This window comes from Psammomys obesus, unplaced genomic scaffold (assembly GCF_907164565.1).
Source record: "Psammomys obesus unplaced genomic scaffold, mPsaObe1.curated_primary_1811, whole genome shotgun sequence".
NCBI lineage: Eukaryota > Metazoa > Chordata > Mammalia > Rodentia > Muridae > Psammomys > Psammomys obesus.
The window spans coordinates 13,760,675-13,778,097 of NW_026586173.1; the positions used below are offsets into that span (position 1 = coordinate 13,760,675).

Consider the following 17,423-nt stretch of genomic DNA (forward strand, 5'->3'; position numbering starts at 1 on the left):
TTCTTTCTTTCTTTCTTTCTTTCTTTCTTTCTTTCTTTCTTTCTTTCCTTCTAGTTCAAGGTTTCTCTGTGTATCCTTGGCTGTCCTGGACTCACTTTGTAGACCAGGCTGGCCTTGAACTCACAGAGATCCACCTGCCTCTGCCTCCCAGAGTTCTGGGATTACAGACGTGCATCAAGCCCGACTTATTATTTATACAGGATTCTGCTTGCATGTATGCCTACGCGCCAGAAGAGGGCATTAAATCTCATTATACATGGTTATGAGCCACCATGTGTTTGTTGGGAATTGAACCAGGGTCCTTCAGAAGACCAGCCAGTGCCCTTAACCTCCGAGCTGTCTCTCCAGCCCCCCAGACTGGACGTGCTTCCGGGAAGTGAGGTCCAGCAGCACTTACCTCCCTTAGCGTCAAGAAAACTCTTGTATTTTACCAGTCCTGCCAGGAATGGCCCTGGCAGAGCCCACGGCCACCGATGCTGGGAAAAGAACAAGTTCAACTTAACTGACTCTACTCAGGTCAAGCAAAGCTTAACTAGTGTTCAGGAAAGCACTCTTCAGGATCAGATAAAGGCAGCAGCAGCAGGCAGCAATGGTTCTCCAAAACCGGAGAAGATTAGGCTTGGTTACTCCTGGGAAGGAAGGCATGTAGGTTTTACTGAGAAATGCTGTTTTTATGCTACTCGGTCAAGAACAGTGTGAAAACAATGCCAAAAAGTTATTAAAGAGGATTCAGGCCAGAGGTTCGAAAGCAAGCCGATGGGATACACTGCCGACGGCACCCAGAAACACCAACCCGTGCCCTCAGGGTAGACTCAGGAGGCGTTATGAAGGTTGAGTGGAGGGAACAAAGTCGAATAAGGCAGAAAGGACAAACCATTAGATACCGATTTACTGCTTCACTTAGTGGTCTAGTTAAAGCTACCTGGAGCAAAGCCATCTGGAAATAACTAACACTCGGTCGTTATCCTGAACAACCTGCTGACTGCTGTAGGCCTCTGTAAAATCCTGCTCCTGCTCCGGGGCCTGCCCCATCTTGTGCTTCTACAGTCTAAAATGAGACAAACTGGACAGGATGGCAGCCTTTCAGGAGCATCCTGGCTCCGGGCCACCAGTGACCGCTCCTCTCTTCCATGCTCATTGGGGTCGGAGTGCTTATTTCAGAATGGTTCCTGAAACACAGGCAAAAAGTCACACACACAAAAAGTCAAACACACAAAACTAATGAAACTCACCAAAGTCAAAATTAGCCAGGTGTGGTGGTGCGTACCTTTAATCTTAGTACTCATGTTAAACCTGGGACTCGTGAGGAGCAAGGCCCAAATCTATGACTGCCTAATTAAAGCAGGCTGGGGCTGCAGGTTGGCTGTCTCGCCTAAGCTGGGATTTGAGGGAGCAGCCACTGCGGCCTCCTGAAGTCATTGGTTTTTTTTTTTTTTTTTTTTTTTTTGTTTGTTTCAAGACAGGATTTCTCTCTGTAGTCCTGGCTGTCCTAGACTTGCTTTGTAGATCAGGCTGGCCTTGAACTCACAGAATCTGCTTACCTCTGCCTCCCTGAGTGCTGGGATTACAGGTGTGCTCCGCTGCACCCTGCTGGAAAAAAAATTTTCCTTAACCACTTTGAAAAAACTCTCCAATTCGTCTTCATCATAAACCTGACCTTCTTTCTGCAGCGGAGTCACAAATGCCACAGTGGCTAACATAATGGAGACCCTGTCTTCCCTCCCCGCCACCGAGAAGGGAGAGGGGGCGCAACCCCTTGGGATTCCCATCTCTCGCTGGATGCCCCTCTGTTTGTCACTGCTACCCGCCCCCCGGCGTCACACCTCGCTTCTTCACCTGCCTCTGCTCCCAAGAGTGCTGCTTGCTAATGGAACAAGGAAACACATCAGACACAGGATCCTTCTTTGAAGCCACCCATGTTCCCCAGGCAACCAGCTGGCTACTAGAGCTTTCCTCCCAAGACTAAAGCCGGGGAGATGGAGTGTGCCTGTGATACCATCTACGAGAAAGCCTGAGCCAGGATTGTAGGGTCAAGGCCAACTTGGGATACATATGTAGACTTTATCTCAAAAGAAAAAAAAAAGAATTAAAGAGCTGGAAGTATTGGTATACACATTTAATTCTAGGATCAGAAGGCAGGGGCAGGTGGGTCTTTCTGAGTTGGAGGCCAGCCTCGTTTTTACGGTAAGACGCTGTCTTGATATTGCTTTTAAAAGGGGAGAGGGCAGGCTGGAGCGATGTCTCCATGCTTACAAGTGCGCTCTGCTTTCTTGGAGGACCTGTGTTTATTTCCTGCCCACGTGGGGGCTCACAATTATCTGAAACTACGTTTCCTGGGGATCCAACCCCACTCTCTCATGACCTCCTACTCACATGTACACACAAGCACATACGTAATCTTAAATACAAAAAGTTTAAAAGATCATAAAAATAAAGTTAAAACTAATGAAATTCTCAAAAAGGAGGGGCTGACGATGTGTCCCTTGGCAGAGAGCTTGCCCAGAATCCACAAAGCCAGGGTTTTAGCCCCAGCATCACATAAACCCAGTGCAATGGCACAGGTCTGATATCCCACCGCTGGAGAGATGGAGGCAGGACAGTCAGAAGGTCAAGGTTATTTTCTGCTACATATACTGAGGCAGAAGCCATCCTGGGCTATAAGAGACACACACTGTCTCAAAAAAAAAAAAAAAAAAAAAAAAAAGAACAGGGTTGGGGATGGGGATGTGACTAAGTGGCAATGCCCTTGCCTGGTATGTGCAAAAGTCCTGTTCAATACAATACTTTGTACCAAAAAGGAGAGAGACGGGGTGTGGATGGATGTCTGGATAAAGTGTTGATAGATTGAGATTTTCCAGAATTGGCTAGAAGCAATAACAAAATCATGCACCAGGGGGCAGTAGTGCGCCTGCAGTCGGACAGCCAGACTAACCCTAAGGTAGAACCACTCAGAAACAAAGCTGGCTTAGCAGCTGAGAAAGCACTTGCCACCAAACCTGCGGACCTGAGTTCATTCCCGGGATGGGGACAAGCACACGCTAGCACATTCTTGCCTGAATTCACACACACATGTACACTAACAGAATACGAGTCCGGCATGGTGGCACACTCCTGCAATCCGATCGCTCAGGAGGCAGAAGCAGGTGGATCTCTGAGGTTTTGAGACCAGCCTGGTCTACAAAGCAGGTTCAGGACAGTCAAGGCTACAGAGAAACCCTGTCTCAAAAAACAACAAAAGGAATATACATAAGGTGCTAGAGAGATGGTCCGGTGGTTAAGAGCACTGGCTCTTCTTTCAGAGGACCTTGGTTCAATTTCCAGCACCCGCATGGTCACTCACAACCGTCTGGAACTCCAGTTCCGGGGGATAGAATGCCCTCTTCTGACCTCTGCAGACAACAAATGTGCACTTGGTACAGAGACATCACAGGTAGACAGAACACCCATAGCATAACATAGGTTTGTTTCCTTTTTTGGGTTTTTGAGACACGGTTTCTTTCTTTGTGTGCCCCTAGCTGTCCTGGGCTCACTTTGTAGACCAGGCTGGCCTCAAACACACAGAGATCTTCCTGCCTCTGCCTCCCAAGTGCTGGGATTAAAAGGTGTCTACCACCACCACCCGGCTAAAATAGTTCTTGTTGTTTTGTTTTTTTTAATGTGTTTTGGTGTTTTACCTGCATGAATGTCTGTGTGAGAGTGTCAGGTGCCCTGAATCTAGAGTTACAGGCAATTGTAAGTTGCTATTTGGATGCTGGGAACTGAACCCAGGTCTTCTGGAAGAGCAGCCGGTGCTCTTAATCTCTGCGCCAGCTCTCCAGGCCTAGCTTTTTTTTTTTTTTTTTTTTTAATGAAAAATACTTTAGAATATTTACTGTTTCTTAAGATGACTTGTGTCTGGCTGTGAATATGTGCATGTGAGTGTAAGTCTCCAAGACCAATGGTGTCAGAGTCCCTGGAGCTGAAGTCACAGGAGGTTGTGAGCTGCCTGATAAGGATGCTGAAACCTGTGCCCTCTTAAGAGCAGAATACACTCAGAACCTCTGGGCCACCTCTCTAGACCTGTACTTTTATTTTATTATGTTTTTTTTTTTTCTATTTTTAATGTGTAGGTGCCATGTGGTTGCTGGGAATTAAACTCAGGTCCTTTGGAAGAGCAGCCATTGCTCTTAACAACTGAACCATCTCTTCAGCCCCAAACCCTCTCAGCTTCCAGCTTTAAAAATAACAACAGCTGGGCTAGAGAGATGGCTCAGCCATTAAAGGCTAGGCTCACAACCAAAAAAAATAACAACAGCTGGGTGAGGTGGCCAGCCTGGTCTACAAAGTGAGGCCAGGACAGCCAAGGCTACACAGAGAAACCCTGTCTCAAAAAAAGAAAAAGGACAAAAAAAAATACTCAACTATTTTTAGTGGTCACAACTGTGTAATTCCAGAGGACTCAAAGCCCTCTTCTAGTCCCTGAGACCAAGGAGACAAGGTATAGTGCACAGACATACATCCACACAAAAGGCACGGATGCATGAGACAAAAACAAAAAACAATAAATATATCCAGCTCTTGCAGAGGAACAAATTGATTTCCAGCCCCCACACTGTGGCTCGTGACAGTAAGACCAGCACCAGAGGCTCCAATGCCCTTTTCGGGTCCATGGGAAACTGTGTTCACATGGAATACTTACCCCGACACACACACACACACACATTAAAAAGCAAACTGAACTAAAAGTAGCAATCCTCCACTCCAAGATCCAGGGGCAGGGTCTGTCCAAGGCAGTTACTGAGTGGAAGGAGAGAGAACTGGCTGTTCTGGACTCAGGGGTGAGTTCCCACTCTGAAGCTTTTGTTCACTAGGGGCCTACAGGACAGGCCCAACAAGCTGCAGGGCAAGCTTTGGAGGTGAGGTCAAGGCTGGCTCTATCCCTCTTTGAGAAAACTGCCACAGCTCGGAGATGCCCAGGGCACTGAACGCCATTACTTCCAGGAGCTTCCCACGTTCCCATTGCAAACACGCCAAGCCAGGGTCTGTACAAGAGGCACTTTATTAAACGGTTGGAATGCAATTATGTAAGCATGGGGCTGGGCGTACAAGAGGAGGGTGGGGCGGGGTGGCACACACAGGGAAGGCACAGGAAACCACAGACCCCACGTTGGTAGCCTCAGTTTTCAAGATCCTGGTATCTTCCTGGTAGGCAAAGGAGGACTGAGGGGAGGGTCTTAGCTTGACAGGTAAAGTGAGGAGCCAGTCTATTGGCTCCCAAGTTCAAAACGTTTGGCAAAGAGATTCTCTAGCGTGTCAGGTGACAGAACAGGACAGGCCTAGTTAGCTTGGAATCCATAACACACCCATACCTCATCCCCTGAAACCATCCCTTGGGTGAACTTAAGTTTCTTTCCTCTTACAAAGACAGCAGTGTGGATTACTGGCAGAGAAAGGGGCGGGGAGGCAGGCCCTGTTCTCATTCATTTTCCAGCTTGGACGGGAAGCCTCAAGTTTTCCATTAAGAAGCCATCAGCCAAAGCCACGCTGCAGGATCTAACCAGAGAGGCCTGTTCCCCACAGCCACTCCCAGCCACTGCCATCCTCACTCCTCGCACAGGGCCCTGCTTCTTCCAGAAGACTCCTCCCGTGCACACTCCTTCCTGTGACCCAGCCAGCCCAGGCTGGAGGTGGGGCCACAGATGAAGGCACTCTCAGCGGCTCCATGCAGCTGTGGAGCCTGACTGAACAAAGCAGATAGACCCGCTCACTGCATGTCCAGGTTAAAACGTAGTAAGAGCGAGAACGTAGTTGTTGGCTCTTGGGCTGAGCCTGCCACAAAGATCCAACTCTGTCCCGGTTGGAGCGGGCAGGGGAGCTTGGAGCTGGGCTCACTGAGCCCGTCTGCAGAGGGTCTCTCATCCAGCCTCTTCCTCTTGGCTGGAGGGGGTACAGGAAGTACAAAGAAGCTCGCTGTAGACATCCTTGGGTCGCCTCCCACCCTTGACTCAAGTTACTTCACCAAATTGGCACCGTCAGAGCCAGTGAGGACTGGAGAGACCCATTCTGTCCCAGCTTCCAGGGCTGCACTGAAAACTCCCAAGCGCCCTTTGGCATAGGAAAGGGATGCCCCAAATCTTGTAGGTCCCTGGAGATAGGAACTCAGGGAGGGTGGCAGAGAGGCAGTGATGTGCCGTTAGGCAAGTCCGCTGAGCTGGGGACTCTGACCCCGCCGCACAGCAAGCACCCGATCACAGCTTCCTGAGAGGGGCAGGAGGCAGACGGCTTTAAGATTCTGCTACTTTCTTGTTGGTTTTATTCAAGAGTTTCTTGAGAGTGGAAGACATGAAGTAAGGCCGCTCAGCTGAGCCGTCATTTCTCTCGAGATCCTCCACTGTGGACAGAGCCCCAAAGCAGGTAACATAAGAGGGAGTCAGGAGGCAGGGGTCAGGATCGGGCACAGGGAAGGGGACAGAAGGCTACTGAGGAGACGGGACGGGGTGGGGGAGGCGTTAGAAAGCAACACACAGAGAGCAGGTGTGACAGCAAAGGCCTGTTACCCAAGGCGCTTAAGAGGCTGAGACAGAACAACCCCACGCTTAAGACCTGCTTTCACTACAGTAAGCCCAAGGCCGGCCTGGGCAACTGAGGGAGGCATTGTCCCCAAGTAAAAAGTAAACAAGGCTAGGGGCATAGTTCAGGGATAGAGCGCTTGTCTAGAACCCTCCAGTGAGAGATGGGAGCTTGGCTCAGCGGGAGAGCCCCTGCCTTGTCTTGGGAAAGAGAGGGGTAGGAAAGGACTACAGGAGCCACACATTCCCGTCACAGCGCCACCACATGCACCGCATGCCAGCTTGCCAGTCTCCCTCACTTTCTACTTCTCAACTTCCTCCTGCTCGCCCGCCTGCGAATTCCCCTTCAATAGGATGTCTCTCAGCTCGGGCGACATGAAGTAGGGTCGCTCCTGAGAGCCGTCATTCCTCTCAAGGTCCTCACCTGGGCCCCCCAGGAACCAGCAGGGGGTAGAAATGGGGTGGTCAGGAAAGGAGGGGGGTGGAAAAGGGAGACAGAGGAAAAAAACAGAAAAGAAGCCAGCAGGCACGGGGAGAAGAAAAGGCAGGGGAAAGAGAAAAGACACGTGGAGACCAGAGTTAGTGGCAGCCGTGGATCCCGCTCTAATCCCCAACAAAGCCAGAAATTCCAAAGCCGAAGACCCAGGGGTCAGCGTGGTCCGGCCTCAGCTCCAGGACAGGAGGGTAAGGGTGTCTGCGTGGAGCACGGTGAGAAAGCTGGAAAGGTATGCACAGGCCCAGTAGAAGGGACATCCAGAGCCCAGGGAGCTCTGGGTGGGGGTGGTATTTCCTTGTCCAGCGGGAGAGGGAGTCGGGGCCCCTGGTGGGGTGAGATAAAGGGGTCACTCACAGAAACAGAGGAACAGCGTGTCCACACACATGCCATAGACGCTGAAGAAGCCATGTGCGATCAAGTAGGAGCCGATGATCACTGTCTGTTTAAGAGAAGACATCTGTTCCAGCCTGGCTCTGAGGCAGAACCCTGCCCCATCACTCTGCCCTCCCCAGGCTGGGAAACCTCTCACTCCATGAGCCGAGAAGCTGCCTGTGGTTTCCCCATTCATGGCAATCTTCCCACCTCATCTTTAAATAACCTTTTGAAAAAAGATTTATGAGCCAGGCATAGTGGCACAGGCCTGTAATCCCAGCACATTCAGGGAAGCAGAGGCAGGTGGATCTTTCTGAGTTTGAGGCCAGCCTGATCTACAAAGCTAAGTCCAAGAGAGCCAAGGCTACACAGAGAAACCATGTCTCAAAAAACATGTGAATGTTTTGCCTGCATGTTTGTATGTGTGCCTGATACCAATGAATGCCAGATAACCTGGGATTAGAGTTATGAATGGCTGTGAACCACCATGCGGATCCTGGGACTGAACCCATCTTTTGCAAGAACAACAGTGCAATAAACTACCAAGCTATCTCTCCAGCCCCTAAAAACATTTATTTTTCAGCTTCAGATGTAGTGGTGCGTGCCTTTAATCCTAGCACTTGGAAGGCAGAGGCAGGTGGATCTCTGTGAGTTCAAGACCACCCTAGTCTACACAGAGTTCCAAGGCAGCCAGGGTTGCATAGTGAGACCCTGTCTCAAAATTAAAAAAAAAAAAAAAATGATCATGTTGATGTGGCTAGAACGAGTCCATCTTTTCCTCAGTGAGGAAGATTTTTGATTACACATATGTACACAGGCACTTGAGTGCACTGGCCCAAGAAGGTCAGAAAAGGACCTCGGAGCACCCGGAGCCGGACTCACATGCAGCCCAATGCAGTTGCTGCAGAGCCACCTCACTAGCCTTCAGCCTCAGCCTCTTGAGTGTCGAGATTACAGGGAAAAGTCCCACAGCTGAGTCCTCTGTGGTAGCTGGTGTGTGTGGAGGCCAGGTCACCAGCTCATGCCTCCCTCTCCACCTTAGCTGAAATGTTTGTCTTAATGTATATAAAACATTTCACGGAATGTGCACACACACCTACAGTGCGCTAGTGGAGGTCAGGAGAAAACTTTTGGTAGTTGATTCTCTTCACCCACGATGTGGGTCTAAGGGATGGAATTCATGTCTTCAGGCTTGGCAAGTTTCTGACTCACCTTGCTGGACCTTCACCTTAGTTTTTAAAGATAAACTGCTGCTCAGTGATTGGCTAGAATGTTTGGCCAGTGTGCTCTGAAGCTCTGCACAATACTGGAGTTACAGATGGGCACCACCATGGCGTGCGCGCGCGCGTGTGTGTGTGTGTGTGTGTGTGTGTGTGTGCGCGTGCGCACGCGCGCACCCAGGCTGGCGTGAACTCATGATCTCCCTTGCCTCAGCATGAGCCATCATACCCAGTCCAATTTGCCTTCTCTGGAATAGTTTTTTGGTTGGTTGGTTGGGGGGAGGGGGGTTATATATTTTTGGTTGGTTGGTTGGTTGGCTGGTTTTTGGTGTGTTTTTGTTTGTTTGTTTTGAGATAGTCTCACATGTCTCAGTCTGGCCTCAAAATACTAAGTAGCCAAGGATGATCCTGAACTCCTGATCCTCCTGGCTCTGCCTCCCACGAGCTGGGATGACAGGATTGAACCTCCATGTTTGACCTTCCACACCTCAGCTAGGAGAAACCAATCAGCTATACAATGCTCCTTGCTTTTTCCAACCTCAGGGTCTTCGTTCATGCTGTTTAGCTTATAGCTCACTCACCTTTTGCTTTCAATTCTAACAGCAAGTCATCAGGTATAGACAGCACTGTCTTCTGTCTAGCCTGAGCATGCTTCACACTGTCCTAGCACTTAATATGTCCCCTGAGGCTTTAGCCAGGTGCAATTTTATGCATATTTGGGGCATTATGAAGGTGGAGCTCACATTCCAGGGGGTACATGCCTATAATCTCAGCACTTTGGAGGTTCAAGTGCAAGGAGAGCCAGATCCTGAGGCCAGCCTGCGCTGCACAGCAAGTTCAGACACTACCTGGGCATGTAAGAGATGGTCCGTGGAGAAAACACCTGCTGTGCAAACCTGAGGACCCGAGCCCAGCACCCAAGCAAATGTCCTATGAGTGCGGCAGTCCACCCGCAATCCCAGCACTCACGAGGATGACTGCAGGCCCCCAGGGCCAGTTGGCTACCTACACTACCCGAACCTGTGAGCCCTGGTCCAGCAGGAGACCCTACCAGGAAATAAAGAGAGCCACCACTAGAGTGCGCTATCCCTGCCAGCTTTGTTCCTTCCTTTGCTTGAGATGGGGTCTTCTGTAACCAGTCCTGGCCTTGAACTCACTATACATAGTAAGGGTGACCTTGAATTTCTGCTTCTTCTGCCTGTACTTCCCGAGTGTTGGGACCACAGAGGTGTGCATCAGTGTCATCGCTGGATAATGTCCCTACACATCTGTGAGGCCTTGCCTTGGGTGACAAAATTTGGTTTGATGGGGCAAAAAGATCAAAAGTTCTCTGCCAGCCTCAGCAGATCTCTGTGAGTTCCAGGCCAGGGTGCCACAGTAGGGCCCTAACTTAGTCAAGGAAAAAAGGCGAGACGGGGAGCACTCTGCCTCAGCAGATGAGTATCGGCTGCTCTTCCAGAGGACCTGGGGTCAAGTCTCAAGACCCACATGGCCGTTCACAACCACTTGTAATCCCGTGTCTAGAGGATTTGATGTCCTCTTTTAGTCACCATGAGTATCATGCATGCATGTGGTACACAGACATACATGTAAGCAAAACACCAAAACACGTAAAACAAAAGTAAATGAATCTTAAAATTAAAGGTCCACACCTTTAATTTCAGCACGTAAGAGGCTGAGGCAGGCAGATTTCTATGAGTTTGAGGCCAGCTTGGTCTACATAGCCAGTTTCAAGTTAGCCAAGCTACATAGAGAGACTCTGTCTCAAAATAAGAAGCAAAAACACTGAGTTTGAGGACAGCCTGTTCTACATAGTGAGCTCCGGGTCAGCCAGAGTTATGTGGAGACCTTGTCTCAAAAAAAAAAAAAAAAAACAAGAGAAGAGTGGGGCCACATTGGCATGTGCCTTTAATCCTAGCACTTGGAGACAGAGGTAAGTGGATCTCTGTGAGTTCGAAGCCAGCCTGGTGTACAGAGCAAGTTCCAGGACAGCCAAGGCTACCCAGAAAAACCCTGTCTCCAAAAACAAACAAAACAAAACACCCTAAATAAATAACAAAACAAAAGTTTTCTATAATAATAGTAAAAGTAATAATAAGACCTATTATTATTAGTAGTAGTAGTATTGCTGGAAAGATGGCTTGGTGGAGGTAGATGAAGGTACTTACCACCAAGCCAGCTGAAGAAGAGAACCAACTCCCACAGTTGTCCTCTGACTTCCCACAAGTGCACCCACCCACACAAACAAAACAAACAAATGCTAGTAATAACCATAGCAGCCCTTAAGGAAAGTCACTTCATCCCTGTGCCTTGCATGCAGTAGGTGTTCAGTAAACGTTTAGGGACTGAATAACCAATGACTGTCCCACCTCAAACTTTCACCAAAGGAATTAAGCAAATCTCTGCCCCCACCTCCCCCTGCTTCTACCCAGACCCTGATCTGTCCCCGAAGGTCCTTACCAGTATGGGGACCCAGTAATAATTGAGAGGTGGGGCCGAATCTTGCACGATTCTGATCCGATGGGTGAAGAAGAAAAAGGCCAGGATGCCTAAGGTGGGATGAAGCCAGAGGCTGAGTCCCCAACGAGGACTCAGCAGAAGATGACCTGAGCATGACACCGGTTTATAGTTCACTCCCAATGGGCTCCCGAAGGCCAGTAGGGACAGGCCCGGTGGCACCACTCACCCACACTACCCACAATCAGAAGTTTGCCCAACAGGAAGAGGAAGTCTGTAACTTTGTCCAGGACGGCCACCCTGTAGGGCAGAATGAAGGGAGGAGTGTGACAGTGGGCTCGGAGCCTGGGAGAGGAGGGAGGCTGGGAGGGGAGGCAGGCTAATGCAAGGCTGGTTGAGAAAGGGGGGTTAGGGCAGGAGGGAGCTGGGAACTAAGGTGAGATGGGACAGGTAGAGAGGCTGGAGGCTGGAGGTGTGTCCCCTAACCTGATGATATTTCTCATGAGCAGGAAGAAGGCATTCCTGGCCGAGGTGCAAAAGTTGGTACCATAGATGGCAATCTGGAATGAAGAGAAGGATGTTTGGGATGTTCGAGGCCCCGAGGGAGGGACATGGGGGACCCCCCCGCCCCCGGCAGCACTCACCATGATGTAGGCATTCCTATTGAGGAATCTGATAAACTTCTCCAGGCACCAGAAGCAGCACTTGAGACAGACCATGAGGAACTTGGCAAACTTGTTCTGTGCAGCTGAGAGACAGGGAAGGTATGCAGTCGGGACGTGAAGAGACTGGCCAGCTTTGGATGAGACCCCGAAGAGTCCAGCAAGACAGCCAAGGATCACAAGTCTGAGGCTTGCCTCAGCTACTAGGCCAACCTGGACAACTTAGTGAAACTACCTCAAAATAAGTAAGTCAATCAATCCAGGTGTGGACGGACAATAATACTCTCCAAGGACCAGGACTAAGGTCATCCTTGACTATTTAGTGAGTTGGATGTCAGCCTTTTAAACCCAAACAGCTGGGGGTGGTGATATACACCTTCAATCTGAGCACTCAGAAACAGAGGCAAGTGGATTGGTGAGTTCTAGGTCAGTCGGGTTTACAGAGTTTGAGGCCAGCCAGGACTACACAGTAAAAAGCTGTCCCAAATGACAAAACACTAGCTGGCTGCAGCGGTGCACGCCTGTTATCCCAACACTTGGGGAGGCAGAGGCAGGTGGATCTCTGTGAGGCCACCCTGGCCTACAAAGTAAGTACAGGACAGCCAAGGCTACACAGAGAAACCCTGTCTCCAAAAACAAACAAACAAACAACAAAAAACAAAACCAAAAACTCTTAGCTCAGCCTGGTTAGCCAGAGCCAACGGCCCACCACTCTTCCTGGACCTGCCCCTAAACAGCCAGACTCTTTGGGCTCTTTGGCACTTTTTGGGTTTCTTGGCTGTCCTAGAACTCACTCTGTAGACCAGGCTGGCCCTGAACTCTCAAGAGATAGGCCTGCCTCTGCCTCCAAAGTACTGGATTAAAGGTGTGAGCCACCAGGCCTGGCTTCCGGTGGCTCTTCTAACTGCTCCTGCTCCTGCTCCTCCTCCTCCTCTTAGCTCCGCCTCTTCCACCAAAAGAGACCCCGCAGAGGCTTAGCTCGAGCCCTCACCCTTCAAGCAAGGCCCAGTCCCAGGCTAAGTCCAGGCCCTAGCTGAGGCTACAAAAAGGGCAACACCTTTTAGACGCTGGTCCAGGTACTCCAGAATCACTCGGATGATCTGCACAATGGCCAGGATAAGGGAGCCGAAGGCCAGGGACCCTGTGTGGTACCTGGAATCAAAAGGGAGATCGGTGGCCCAGCCAGGTGAGGTCCCTGTACCCCTTCCCTTCCCACCCCAACCACCCCCTTTACCTGAGTGCTCGGCCAAAAGCAGAGAAGAGGGGGAAGGCAGGCATGTCATCAGGCTTTCGAATAGCCCAGTAATAGGAGGCAAAGGCTCCAGCCAATGTCACCTGGCCCAGTGCCAGCACGAAATTGGACAGCCAGAAGAACATGAAGGCATTGAAGATCTGCAGGCCCAGCAGGGAACGGTGGTAGGCCGACTCACCACCATAGAAGGCAAACTGGCAGCGGGCATTGGGACACAGGCGACTCTCATTCGCTGAGGGGAAGGTCTGAGGAAGGAGCCACATGGGGTCAGAAGTTCAGAGCAGGCTGAGGCTGGACCAAGGGCAGTTCCAAGGTGCAAAACTACCCATTACAAAACTCCAGAGAAAGGTGTCGGGGGTGGCCTGGAGACATCGCTCAGGGGATAAGAGAACTTAAGAACGAGGACTTCAGTGAGTCAAGCCTCCAACACTCCAATAAATAGTTGGGTGTGGCCATGTGCTAGCCTGTAGTCCCAGTGCCATAGGGACAGGAGGTACCAGCTGAGCTCCTGATTTAGTGAGAGATACTGCCTGAAAGGAATAAGGCTGAGAAATACAGAGAACAAACACATATATACATACACCACACACACACACACACACACACACACGCACAGAAAGACATCAAGAAAAAGGCATCAGAAGTCAAGAAAAAGGCAGAGGAACAAAAAGTGACATCATAGACGGAAAAGATACATAGTTCAGCATGCAGGGTTGGGGACACCCCAACCTTGTCCAGAAAAACTACCAAATCCAGCAATGGCTTGGAAGCCCCACCCCGCCACCCCACAGAGCTCCAGATATACAGCAAGTACAAAACATTCTCGGAATTTATCTTCGAGGGGAGAGGCCCGGGCAATGCCTGTCCTCAGACTGATAGAAAGCCTACCTCGGGGTTGCAGGTGTTCCTCAAAAGCGGGCAGGGTGTGTCATCAAAAATCTTGTACACGGCTACATTAGAGGTAGACAGGAAGCTGAAGGCTCATTAAGGAAACTGAAATCTAGGACTAAGAAGCCTAGGAACTTGGGAAATTCAGGAGTAGTGGCTCACCCTTGGACTCCCAAGACTTGGGAGGCTGAGGTAGGAGGATTGCTGAGCACTGGAGGCCAGCCTGGGCTACAGAGTGAGTTCCTGGAAAGCCTAAACCACAGAGTAGGGCTCTGCCTGAAAGTGGCAAAAATGGGCCAGGGAGATGGCTCGTTCACCCGATAAAGTGCTTGCCACCAAGCCTAATGACTTGAATTGGATACCCAGGACCCACTCACGGAGGGAGAGGACAGACCGCTGCAAGTTGTCCTTTGACCTCTGAGTACTGTTGTCCCTTTACCCAAAATATACCAATGTAATAGAAATTTTTAAAATGGAGAGAGCCATGGGAAGGAGGGCAGCTCTTGGGAAAGGCCGCCAAACCCACGGCGGTACAGCCCCACCCTGAGCCGCTGGACATTTTAGGACCGTTTGTCGCTGGAGACCACAGACTGCCGAGCAGTGGATACACAGCGGTGGTGCACCAGTAGGCGATGCAGAGACACAGGAGGAAGAAAGTCACCAGTGGGTAGAGCAGAGAGCACATGACATGTCCCACAGCCCTGCGGGAAACAGAGACAGAAATCAGGGCCAAACGCCCCAGGCGAAGACCCCAGGCACATCCCTGGCTCTCCAAGCTCCACCTGCTGGCTTCTTTGATGAGGGCTATGGCGATCAATATCCTTTTGCGAAGAAAGATGAGTAACAGGATGATGATGGCTTCCAGGATGCTTAAAATGATCACTGCGGAGAACGGCAGGCAACAGCCATGAGGTTGGCTCATCAGCTAAAGACAACTGCAGCCAGCCCTGAGGAGCTTAGTTCAAGTCCCAGGGCCCACAGGTGAGAACTGATCAGTGGAGAACTGATCAGCGGAGGCTTCCTCTGACCTCCGCACAGGAGGGCTTTGGCAAAGATGCCTCCACTCAACAAGGAAATATAATAGAGAATTTTCAAAAGTTAAAAGTAATGAGAAATAAAATCGATTTAAACATAAAATAACACACAGTTCAGTGAGTGCCGGAAGAGCTGAGAGGAAGCTGTTTGGAAGTCCTACCTCAATCCCTCCAAGGTTTCTCGTAATACAAGCATGGGGCGGGGGCAGTGCCCCAACTCACTGAAAGCCATCCAGGTCTGCCGCAAGTGCAGGTACACTCGGAAGTCTGTCTGGAAGCCAAGGTCCACCAGGGAGATGTCAGCGCCTGCCTCTCCCCTCAGTCTAGAGTACTCCATGTAGCAGTGAAATATGCCTGCAGAGTCACAAGCCCAGATGGCAGCTTTCTGTTTGGTCTTTGAGACAGGGCACTATACTATGTGGCCCTGGCTGGCCTAGAACTTGCTGTAGAGACTGGGCTCTTGCTTGAGAAACGGCTGAGAGAATGAATGGCTATTAGGATGCCTCCTGCCTGCAGCCAGCCAGGTATGGTGGCACACCCCTTTAATGCCAGTGCTTGGGGAGGCAGAAAAAGGCAGATCTCTACATAGCCAGTTCTAGGCAAGCCAGGACTACACACCGAGACCTTGTCTGAAAACCAAAACCAAAACAGTCAAGCCACCTAAGTTGCCAACAAGAACTCAAACCAGGATTAACATGAACAGCTTTTTTCTTTTTCTTTTTTGAGACAAGGTCTTACTATGTGGCAGGATCTGTATTCAAATCTATGATCCTCCTGACTCCATCTCCCTTGACTGAGGATGACAGGTGTGTTGACCACCACTCTAACACTGAGATTTTAGTATCTGGACCCTCAGATTGAGGCTCCAAGCATTTACCCTTTCAGGAAGTTTAAAAGGAAGAAAATCAGAATAAGGGCCAACAACGGCTCAATGGATAAAGGCACCTGCTGCCAAGCCTGATGACCTGAGTTCAATCCCTGGTACCCATAGAGTAAAAGGAGAGAAAACAGCCAGGTGCAGCAGCACGCGCCTGTAATCCCAGCCTCAGGGAGGCAGAGGCAGGTGGAGCTCTGTGAGTTCGAGGCCAGCCTGGTCCAGGACAGCCTAGGCTATACAGAGAAACCCTGTCTTAAAAAAGCAAAAAAAAAAAAAAAAAAAAAAAAAAGGAAAAAAACCACTGTGCACTGTTGGTATTTGTCCTCTGACCTCCATATGCACACACGTGTTCACATACATGTGCATGCACACAGACACACACACTAAATGAACATAATATAAAAATACAAAAGGAGGACAGCTGTAATGGCTCACTCCTGTGATCCCAGCACTCTGGGAGGGGGACCTCTGTGAGTTCAAGGCCAGCCTGTCTACAAAGCAAGTCCAGGACAGCCAAGACCATACAGAGAAACCCTGTCTCCAAAATAAACAACAAAAAACAACAAAGAAGACCTGAGTGGTGGTACCTTACACATTTAATCCTAGCACTCAGAAGGCAGAAGCAGGTAGAACTCTGAGTTCAAGGACAGCTTGGTCTACAGATAGAGTTCAGGTTGGGTAGGGCTACACAGAGAAACCCTGTCTCAAAAAAAAAAAAAAAAAAAAAAAAGAAAGAAAGAAAAAATCCACAGAAGAAAACTTAATGAGAACAGGAGCCACTAGCGTGCAAGGCAGGCCTCTGCCCTGCTCAGGCCTCCTCTTGATATTATCCTCACATTACTACCTTCTCATTAAGACTCCAGCTAGGAAACGCTGTCAATTATTCCCAGGAGGTGGTGGAAGTCATTATGCACTGGGAGGCTTGGTCATGTGCCCCAGGACAGAGCTAGAAAGCAGTAAAGCTGGGACTTGAACGAGGAACCTCGGGCACCACGGTACAGAATCCTACTACTGGAGTAAGCAGGCGTCTTCAGAACGTCTTTGGTGGTTGATTAAAATACCAAACCCGCCCTGGCTCTCAAAGCCCAGAGGTAGGGTTTCTCTTTTCTGTTTTTGCAGTAGAAGGAATGGACCTCAGGGCCTTGCATGTGCTAGCACGGTGACACTGAGCCAGAGCTGGGGGCCCCCACGGGGGAGGGGTCTACCACAGTGCCACAGCACCTCACTGGAGGGCCACAGGCAAGTGCCTGACTTATACGCTTAGCCCTGCCCGGTTCACCCATCCCCGCTCCATGGGCTCTGGCTGCCTCAGTGTGCCGACAACAGCAGCGTGACCCTCTTCACAAATGTGTCAGTTTAACAGTGAAGAGCGTCTGAAGGCTGAGGAGGACGTTTCTGAGAAGCTGTCACTGGGACAACAGGCATTGGCACTTTGCAGACCTTAGGCAGGAGAGAGGAGGGGGAGAGGAAGACGTACCATAGCCAAGTACCAGGATCACCATGACAATCATCACCCAGACCATAATGCCTGCCAGGTATCGCAGCAAGATGATGAACAGGAGACTCAGCACCATGGCAATGACCAAACCTCTGGGGGATAAGACAGGGGCATGAGTG

At 50.1% G+C, this 17,423-nt stretch overlaps 1 protein-coding gene across 3 annotated transcripts in view; it reads right to left on the reverse strand.

Moving 5' to 3' along the window:
- Positions 1-5,020: 5,020 nt before the first annotated feature.
- Positions 5,021-17,423, reverse strand: part of Slc44a2 (solute carrier family 44 member 2) — a 32,110-nt gene continuing 19,707 nt past the window's right edge. For 2 of the 3 annotated variants that reach the window (XM_055601409.1, XM_055601408.1), the window contains exons 10-23: positions 17,284-17,396; positions 15,152-15,283; positions 14,678-14,777; positions 14,504-14,596; positions 13,896-13,980; positions 12,990-13,252; positions 12,813-12,907; positions 11,738-11,841; positions 11,580-11,653; positions 11,323-11,393; positions 11,097-11,185; positions 7,399-7,483; positions 6,848-6,972; positions 6,295-6,370 (exon numbers count right to left, since the gene is read on the reverse strand). In XM_055601409.1, coding sequence (XP_055457384.1) covers positions 6,851-6,972; positions 7,399-7,483; positions 11,097-11,185; positions 11,323-11,393; positions 11,580-11,653; positions 11,738-11,841; positions 12,813-12,907; positions 12,990-13,252; positions 13,896-13,980; positions 14,504-14,596; positions 14,678-14,777; positions 15,152-15,283; positions 17,284-17,396 — 1,426 coding nt within the window. In that variant the 3' untranslated portion in view covers positions 6,295-6,370; positions 6,848-6,850. Of the gene's footprint in view, positions 6,371-6,847; positions 6,973-7,398; positions 7,484-11,096; positions 11,186-11,322; positions 11,394-11,579; positions 11,654-11,737; positions 11,842-12,812; positions 12,908-12,989; positions 13,253-13,895; positions 13,981-14,503; positions 14,597-14,677; positions 14,778-15,151; positions 15,284-17,283; positions 17,397-17,423 lie in introns of all 3 variants that reach the window. The other variant, XM_055601410.1, reaches the window with a different exon arrangement.